Source organism: Portunus trituberculatus, chromosome 41 (assembly GCF_017591435.1).
Source record: "Portunus trituberculatus isolate SZX2019 chromosome 41, ASM1759143v1, whole genome shotgun sequence".
Classification (NCBI taxonomy): Eukaryota; Metazoa; Arthropoda; class Malacostraca; order Decapoda; family Portunidae; genus Portunus; species Portunus trituberculatus.
Genome location: NC_059295.1, coordinates 25,570,728 through 25,580,727, shown reverse-complemented (window position 1 = coordinate 25,580,727; position 10,000 = coordinate 25,570,728). Strand labels below are relative to the sequence as shown.

At 41.6% G+C, this 10,000-nt stretch overlaps 1 protein-coding gene across 5 annotated transcripts in view; it reads left to right on the top strand.

Moving 5' to 3' along the window:
• The window catches only part of LOC123516954 (protocadherin-15-like), a 383,101-nt gene that overhangs the window by 108,282 nt on the left and 264,819 nt on the right, over positions 1-10,000 (top strand). For all 5 annotated transcript variants that reach the window (XM_045276745.1, XM_045276746.1, XM_045276744.1 and 2 more), the window contains one exon: positions 2,382-2,428. In XM_045276745.1, the coding sequence (XP_045132680.1) occupies positions 2,382-2,428 (47 nt within the window). The remainder of the gene's footprint in view (positions 1-2,381; positions 2,429-10,000) is intronic.

Sequence of the window (10,000 nt, the reverse complement as noted above, 5' to 3'; positions counted from 1 at the left end):
AGAGAGAGAGAGAGAGAGAGAGTGCAAGCAACAGGTTTTCTCCAATATTACTTCTACCAAAACACAAGCACTACCACCATCACCACCACAACCACAACCACCAACAGGCACCAACCACCGCAGGGAAGAAGGAGGAGAGGAGGAAGAAGGAGGAGGAGAAGGAGGAGGAGGAGGAGGAGAGCCAGGAGACTAAGACGAAGCGTATCTCACCCAAATTGCAGCGTGGAGCGGGGGCAATAAAAATGGAGCCCACCCGTCCATTAAAGTGCTCGGGAGTCATTGCGAAAAGGCAAGCGAAGCAATTTTGGGCTCAGATGGATCATTACTTAAATAGAGTAGCGCACGAGGGACCCGGACGCAGTATAGCATTATTTTAATAGCACACACACACACACACACACACACACACACACACACACACACACATGCTTGCCTCTGTCCTGTGCTTGTTTGACTCACTAGCTACTGTTTTGACTGTTAGCTGGGGTTTTTTTTTGCCTATATTTCTTTGTGGTTGACTGGATGACTGACTCTTTTGGTAGATAAGTGGTTAATAGACTGGATGAGTGGTTGACTGGATGACTGACTGACTCTTCGGGTAGATAAGTGGCTAATAGATTGGAGGAGTCGATAGGTGACTGGTGAGCTGTGTGGATAACGTTGTGGATAAATTTGTGGTTGACTGGATGGTTGACTGACTCTTTGGGTAGATAGGTGGCCAACTGACTGGAGGAGTGGATTGGTGACTGGCGAGCTGTGTGGATAACTACTAACTCATGGATGGCTGTGTGGTTAGTTTTGATGACTGATGACAATACTAGACCTAACTGACGGTGATCGATTTTCTCTCTCTCTCTCTCTCTCTCTCTCTCTCTCTCTCTCTCTCTCTCTCTCTCTCTCTCTCTCTCTCTCTCTCTCTCTCTCTCTCTCTCTCTCTCTCTCTCTCTCTCTCTCTCGTCTATCGCTTCCTATATCATCATCCTCCTTTCGTTTTTCTGTCTTTTTTCCCTGTTTAGTCTTTTTTCACTCAATTATTTATTTTACTACATATTTCCCACTTTTTCTCACTATTTTATATTTAATTTCCTTGTTATTCCTTTTCTTTTGCCTTTCCCTTGCCAGTGCTGAGGTGGAGCAAGAGAGAATTCATCTGGTACACTTGTTCTTTCTTATCTTGTTGGCTACCTTATATCCTTTTTTTTTTCTTCCTCTCTCTTTCTTTCTCTCTGCTTTTACTGGTAATTCCTAAGTTATATTTTCTCCCGGTTTCTCTTGTTGTTGTTTTTTTTTCGTTTATCATGGAGCTTTTCTTTACTATTTTATTTTTAACACCTTCAGTACCATGACTCGTTTCCATGTTCATTCTGCTTACTATTTGGTGATTTTTTACAGCTTCAGAAACTTATGTGGAGGAATAAAATTGTGAAGACTGTGGCCGTTAATCTTCTGACCTCCATACAAAGTTTATAATGTAAATTATATCTTTTGATTATGCCCAAAACTCATGGTAAAAAAAAAAAACGTCCCAGTACTGAAGGAGTTAATGGAATGTTGGAGTGTTACAGCTTTTACTCTGTGTATTGGGATAGTGGCTTGGGATAACTTCTTGATTTTATTTTGATTCAGAAAACAAAGAAGTAGAGAGAGGAAGAGAACAGGAAGGAGGTGCAAGAAAGCAGAGATGCAGAAAATACGTTGACCTCTTCAGTAATGGAACGCATTTTTATCATGATTGTTTTTTTTTTTTTATGTAGAAAAGACGGCCAGTCAAGGGCAAGAAAAAGGGAAGATTAAAAAAAAGGCCCACTTGAGTGCTGGCTGTGATTAAATGATTTTATTTAACATTAAGAAGGTTCTATGGAGGTCAGAAGATTAATGGGCAGAGTCTTCACTATTTTACTCCCTCACTTGATTTTCTAAAGCTGTATAAAATCACCAAGGAGTAAGTAGAATAAATATGAAAACACGTCCTGGTACTGAAGGGATTAAAGGAGTGTTGGAACTTGAGATTACTCCTTTTTTTATTTTGAATTAGAAAAAGAAAGAAAACAAGAAGAAGGTACAAGAAAGAAGAGAAGTAAGAGAACTAGAGTTTACACATATATCTATCGTCTCATCCAGTGGAATGTTAGTAAAAAGTGACTGAACGTCATAGCTAACCATAAAACACGAATCTGGTAGTCTGTAGTTCGAAAGGGATTGAGAGAGTTCATGAGAATTTTTTACAGTATAGTTATTAGTAGTATATGGCCTAAGAATGGTAACCAGGAATTTTGCAAGAACTATATTAAGACCAGTTCAACCATAGCATACAACGAAGACTTACACGAATGGCAACTTTGTGGGTATTTTAAAGGTAATGTTTTTTCTCTCTCCTGCAGGTGTGTGGCTAAAAGTGCGCCAAGCTGCCCTCCTCACGCTGTCTCTTGTAAGTACATTGTAAACTCATTTTTGTAAGAGGGGAAAACTGGCCAAGAGTAACTTTAAACGAAAGGGAAAAAGGCCCACTTCTTCGCCAATTCCCTTGCAGGTCCGGGAAAGTTAGCCAAAAAAAAAGGAGGTAAATGTCTTAATGTGTTTGTTATTGCATCTTATTTTGTATCTATTGTTTTTTTTCAATTTTTTTATCATTTTATATATTTCTATTTCTTCTTTTTTTTTCTTATTTTATCTTTTCATATTTTGCTCTATTTTTTTAGTATTTTTTTTTTTATTTATAGACGTGTAATGAAGTAGGGACATAAATCACTACAATCTCTACATTGTTACATTGTGGCACTTTGCTGTGGTGTTTATCGAAGGCGTTCTCTCTCTCTCTCTCTCTCTCTCTCTCTCTCTCTCTCTCTCTCTCTCTCTCTCTCTCTCTCTCTCTCTCTCTCTCTCTCTCTCTCTCTCTCTCTCTCTCTCTCTCTCTCTCTCTCTCTCTCTCTCTCTCTCTCTCTCTCTCTCTCTCTCTCTCTCTCTCTCTCTCTCTCTCTCTCTCTCTCTCTCTCTCTCTCTCTCTCTCTCTCTCTCTCTCTCTCTCTCTCTCTCTCTCTCTCTCTCTCTCTCTCTCTCTCTCTAGCTCTCTCTCTCTCTCTCTCTCTCTCTCTCTCTCTCTCTCTCTCTCTCTCTCTCTCTCTCTCTCTCTCTCTCTCTCTCTCTCTCTCTCTCTCTCTCTCTCTCTCTCTCTCTCTCTCTCTCTCTCTCTCTCTCTCTCTCTCTCTCTCTCTCTCTCTCTCTCTCTCTCTCTCTCTCTCTCTCTCTCTCTCTCGTCTCTCTGTCTCTCTCTCTCTCCTCAACCCACGTCAACACTCTTTTAGCCAATCTACTTCTTGATTTATATATTGTATCTTTTCCTTTCCTGTTTATCTTATGAGTGGCGAGGCTGGGGTGAGGTAGGGGCGGGTGGCAGGGCACCACCAGCACCGCTAACATCCCGTAGTCTCTCGGGGCTCCCATCCATCCTGGTCCACATAAGGGCTGGACTCATCCATCTCGCTCCTGCCTAGTAAGGGGTCTGAAAATTGGAGCAGCTGCCACGTCTTCAGTTCCAGATTGTTGGGCCCACACAGGAACTCGCAAAGTGAGGCCTGTGTTTTGAAATGATTTGTTCATTTCATTAACTCCTTCAATACCGAGACTCATTTTTACCTGAGTTTTGGTTATGATTATTGCAGTTTCCATGTCTTTAATCCCGGATTGGTGGGGACACAGAGGAACTGGCAAACCGAGGCCTGTGTTTTTAAATGATTTGGTCCTCTCATTAACTCCTTCAATTCTGAGACTCATTTTTACCTTGATTTTTGGTTATTATTACTGCACCTTCCTCGTCTTTAATTCCAAATTGTTGGACCCACACCAGAACTAGGAAATTGAGGCCTGTGTTTCTAAATGATTTGGCCCTCTCGTTAACTCCTCCATTACCGAGACTCATGTTTACTTTGAGTTTTGGGTGTGATTAGACGATTTTACTTACATTAGAAAGGTTTTATGGAAGGTTAATGGTCAGAGTCTTCACTATTTTAATTCCCTATATAAGTTTCTGGAGCTGTATAAAGTCGCCAAATTTTAAGCAGAATCAATAGGAAAACGCGTCATGGTACTGAAGCTTAAGTCTGTTTTGAAAGCGTTTGTGGTTATTAGTCAGATTCTTATAGGTGATATGTTATTTTCATTGGTGATGTAGAAATTTTTGTGATAGTATTAAGAGAATCGTACACACACAAAAATATCAAATAAATAAATAATAATGATAATAATAATAAGGAGAAGAAAAAAAACAACTATGGACTGTATTCTTAATCACTTTGTTCTCTTATTAGGACTGATTTTAACCCCTTCAGTACCGTGACGCGATTTCATATTCATTCTGCTTACTATTTTGTGACTTTATTCGGCTCCAAAAACTTATGCGGGTATTGAAATAGTGAAAAGTCTGGCCATTAATCTTCTGACCTCCATAGACCCTTCCTAATGTTAATAAGATGGTCTAATCGTACGCAAATCCCAAGGTAAAAATGTGTCCCAGTACTGAAGTGGTTAAGGTCACGGTGGTAATTAGTCTCCTCTTCAATGGGATTTATCTTGCCGATGGAATAATCTTGTTCACATATCACAGGAATTTTATACGTCAAAAAATTAATCATAAATGGTTCTCTCTCTCTCTCTCTCTCTCTCTCTCTCTCTCTCTCTCTCTCTCTCTCTCTCTCTCTCTCTCTCTCTCTCTCTGGGTGATTATTCTTATTTCCATGTCTAATATTTTTTAGTGCTAGTGTGAAAACCTGCTTAAAGTATCACAAGAATATGATAAAAAAATAAACCCCGTATTCTTGATCTTTTTATTCTCTCAGTGTTCTCCTAGGAGTGTCTTCAAGCCACTGGGATGATTATTCTGATTCTATTGGTAGATTTTCTAACTGACGACGCGGAAACTGGATAAATAAAGCATCTTAGAAAGCCCCCAAGAAAAGCTTCCACTTGAGCCTGTGTCGTGTGGTGGAGATAAGGCGGCGGAGCGTTTTTGAGTACGGAGGTGAGAGGGTGAACTGTAATCTGTTGGCGGGCAGCAGTTCAGGAGGCGATCATGTCACTCCCGGCACACGTTTTCTATCACTGTTATCGGCGAGGCATGTGTTGTGGCCGCCGATCGCCGACCCGGGATATGGAGGAACAAATACACAACACACAGAACCTGATCACCACAAGGAGGATAAAAACAAAAAAGAAAACGAAGTGAGAGAGAGAAAAGAGAAAAAAGTAACTAATGACATGAGTGTAGAATCAGTATAGAGACGTGGAAAAATGGATGCGTATAAGAGGACGGCGCGAGAGGGGGCCTGCCACCTTCCCGCCATCTGATGTCTGCCACCCGCTGACAGATCCGTCCGTCAGCGCCACCTGCCGGAGGAACAAACAAGTGGGCGGTGGTGGCGGAAGGCTGCCAGGGCTGAGGTGACGAGGCGAGAGATAATCACGGTCTGGGGACGCTTTTTCGGGCAGGAACGATGGGAAAAAAGGAAGAAAAAGAAAGAAGAAAGAAAAAAGAAGTTTGACAAGGTAAAACATTCAAAGTTAACAACAAATTACAGAAGCAGGTCGAGGGAAGCCTTTATCAGGTGTTCACGTGAAAAGAAGACTGTTTCTCTGCGTATTCAATTCCATAAAAATAAATATCACAAGTAAGCCATGTGTTGCTTTATAACCAATCGCAAGAGACGATATGCAACAAGAGCTTTAACCTATTCACTACTTGACATGTTTGATTAGCAGCCGATAACAGTGTAACTACTTAACTTAATACTACAGTCTAGAACACACTAAATTAACTTCAAATATATTTTTTTTCTATTAGTTAATGCAAATAACTCACTGTATAACAACAACAAAGAGTGACCATAGAAGAAAATTAAGCTTAACACATGAAGAGCAACAGACGAACAGTTCTCCAAGTCACACCGTCAACAAATCATTCAAACAACTTTCACTGTATTTTGAACGAAAGGAAAGAAAGAAAAACAAACAGTAAAGGCTTCAACAAAACACATGAAGAGCAACAGACAAACAATTCTCCAATTTACACCGTTGACAATTCATTCAAAGAACTTTCACGGTATTTTGAAAGAAAGCAAAGAACGAAAAAAAAAAACACCAGAAGAACATAATACGAACAATTCTCCAAGTCACACCGTCGACGATTCATTCAAACAACCTTCAATGTATTTAAAACGAAAGGAAAAGAACGAAAGAAAAAAAATCAGTAAAGGCTTCAACAAAACACCAGAAGAACAACAGACGAATAAGTAAGTCCCAAAGCTGCTTCGCCACATAGCAAGTCACTAGCTATGGGGCGTCCTGGCGGGTGTGTGCAGGCAGTTGGCATTGTGATGGTGCACCCGGCAACAGTTGTGCGCAAATAGAGCACGTCGAACCTCCTGATTGGTTGATGACATGCATGTTAAGCCAATCGGAGGCTCGTTTCGCATCCTTAATCGCCTTAATTAGGAAGGTGTGGGTGTGTGTGTCCGGCTTATCTCCAAATTTACGAAAGCATTTGTCTTGCGTGGCCACCCTTCTTAGCACGGTGGTGGTGGTGGTGGTGGTGGTGGTGGTGGTGGTGATTGAGGAGGTGTGGGCGAGGTGGTGATAGAAGAAGAGGTGAGTGTACAGCAAGAGGTGATGACTGTAAGGGGATTATAGTAATGGTGATGAGGGATGCGCATGGTGGTGGTGGTGGCGGTGATGTAGGACAGGTGGTGACAGGGGTGTGTGAGACGGATGAGCAGGGACGTTGGGTGGAAGGGGAGGGGGATAACGAGGTTGTCTATGGGTGGGGGGAATAGAGAGAGAGAGAGAGAGAGAGAGAGAGAGAGAGAGTGAAAGGGCGTTTAGGGGAGACTAGCCGGTTGAGAAAAAGACTGCGTCAGGGACGTGGTGACAGACTAACAGATGAGGGAGGTAGGTGGTGGTGGTGGTGGTGGTGTTAGGGACAAAGGAAGGACATTTCAGGGATGGTTTTAAAATGTGGTGGTGGTGAATGATAGTGGTGGCAGTGGTGAGGCATATAGTGATGATAATTTATGGTAGTGACGTTAGTAATAGTGAGGAGGAAATTTACTGTAATATTAATGGTGGAGGTGGATAAATATGATGACTGTGGTGGTGGTGGTAAAATGGTGACAGTGGTGAAGCGTATATTGATAGAGCTATTAACAGTGTATAGTGGTGACGTTAGTAATGGTGAGGAAGACGTTTATTTTGATAGTGGTGGTGATGGTGATGGTGATGGTAAAATAGTGACAGTGGTGAAGCGTATATTGATAGAGCTATTAAAAGTACATAGTGGTGACGTTAGTAATGGTGAGGAAGACGTTTATTTTAATACTGGTGGTGGTGGTGATGGTGGTAGTGATGATGGTGGTAGTGTAGAGGCTGAGGGATACAGTGACAAGCGTGCAGGTGACAGGTGGCCCAGGGAGGCTCAGTGTTGATGCCAGACAGTGTCACCGTCAAGACTCTGCTCACCCTTCACCATATCCTATTTCTCTTCCTCCCTTCCGACTCTCTCTTCTTTCTATTATTTTTGTTCAATTCTCTCCTCTTCTCTCCTCCCTCCCTGCCTCCCTGCCTCCCTGCCTCCCTTTTATTCCTTATTAGTTGCCATGATTAATGAGAACCCCTTACCTCCCTTTCCCTACACGATCGCTACCTGTCGCATTCCTAACCACATTCTTCTGTACCATACCGCCTCATTATTCTGGCTCATTCCCATCCATCAGCTGACCTAACTACCAGCTACCATCATCTCAACATATCATTAACTAACCTGATTTAACACTCTTTGTAAGCTTAACTAACTAATGCTAACTAATGTATAAAATAACTTTACATTCTAAGCTAACCTAACCTAACCTGATCTAACTCTCTACTACAGTTCTCTCAACATATCATTAACTAACCTGATTTAACACTCTTTGTAAATTTAACTAACTAATCGTATCTAATGCCTAAGATGGCTCAACATTCTAAGCGAACCTAACTGGACAAAATCTCAGCTAACCTAACTACCATCTATTATTCTCGTATCATATCTTTAACTAACTAATGTTATCTAACACCCATCATGGTGACGCAGTGGATAAGGAGGTGAGCGTGGGATTGGGCAGACGTCCACGCGTAGGTACGAATCCCACCACGTACAGCCTTAAAACACTTTGCCATTTATCAAGTGGTTTAAAGTTACCTACATGTCACCATGATACCCAGGTTCTAGGTGGTTACACCCAAGATGAGCTTAGGTGGTGATATAGGCCCTAATATGGGTACTATAAATAAAATTGCCTGCGCCACTAATGGGCGGAAGCTGAACAGCGCTTCCTAAATACTCTTCAAGTATGCCTACAGGCGCTATAGGCCTTACCGTGAAAAAATAATAACAAATAAACTATCTAACTGAACTGAATTTAATCTAACCTAACAATTAACAACTATCATCACCTTAACATATCATAACTAACCTGATGTCACACCTATTGCAAACTTAACTAACTAATTATAATATCTGTCATTGCCTAAACTCTAAACTATCCTAACTGAACTGAATCTCAGCTCACCTAACTAGCCACTCTCATCATCTTAACATATCATAACTAACCTGATGTCACACTCATTGCAAATTTAACTAATGCTATCTCACACCCGTCAACTCAACATTCTAAGCTAACCTAACCTAACCTAACCTCACCTAACCTAATTTCACTTAATCTAACCTAACTAAACTAAATTAATCTGAGCCAAAGTAACATCTTCCATTACCTCTCCATCCTTACTTTTTTTTTATGCAAGAGGAGAAAACTGGCCAAGGGTAAGAAAAAAAAAAAGGCCTACTTGGTTGCCAGTCCCGTTACGGATTGGATAGGGTTAGCCAAAAAACAGTAATAAATGTCTAATCTGTATCACCAGACCTAACTTAACCTAACCTAGCATACTTTAACGTAGACTTGCAATACATAAGCTAACGTAACTTAATCTACCCTGTCACAACACTCACAATTACTAAACACAAATCTTCCCATATAATCTAACCTAACGTTACATAACAGAAACATTTAAACCCTTCAGTATCATGACTCGTTTTTATATCCAGTGTGGTTACTATTTGGCGATTTTATACAGCTTCAGAAACTTATGTGGGGATTAAAATAGAGAAGACTCTGGCCAGTAATCTTCTGACCTCCATAGACCATTCCTAACGTAAATAAAACCGTCTAATCATACCCCAAAATGCATGGTAAAAAAAACGTTCCAGTACCGAAGAAGTTAATTCATTACTTACATACATACACGTGCACACTCACACACTATTACCACATAAATGCAATCAGGCTGCTGGCGTCACGAGTCAAGGTAGCAGCAACAGCAGCAGCAGCAGCAGTAATACATAAGTTTGCACAACATGACGCTGAGATTGTTAAGTAATTTAGCAACACTTCCCATTGCAAGCCCCGAGACTCTAATCAGCGAGGTAAATATGTCAGCAGACTGAAAGATAATACAAGGAAGAAAGAAAAAAAATAGAGAATACGAACGAATTTAAAATAGACCAAAAAATTGAAGCTAATTGGCTGTCATTAAGGAGTTCTACCGGCTGTACCTGTGTCGAAATTAATGAATGCCAATTTGAAACGAGTCTCCACTCAACCACCCACTGCCCCTCCCCGTCCCCCCTTCCCCGTCCCGTCCCGCCCCGCCCCGCCCCGCCCTGCCCCGTCCCGTCCCTTACCCCCATTGTGGCGGGGAAAAAAAAGAGTAAAAATACTAGCTCTGAATACCACGGCTGATAAAACACAATCCGTGCCACTTAATGCCACGGAAAGCTGAGGTCACTTTCTGTCCAGTCACGCGCTTGTCCGAGGTCAGACAAATTCCTCATTGGTCACCTGAACACCTGGGAGCGTTGCCTCACCTTGGGCCACTCAGACAGACAGACGGACGGACAGAGAGAGAGAGAGAGAGAGAGAGA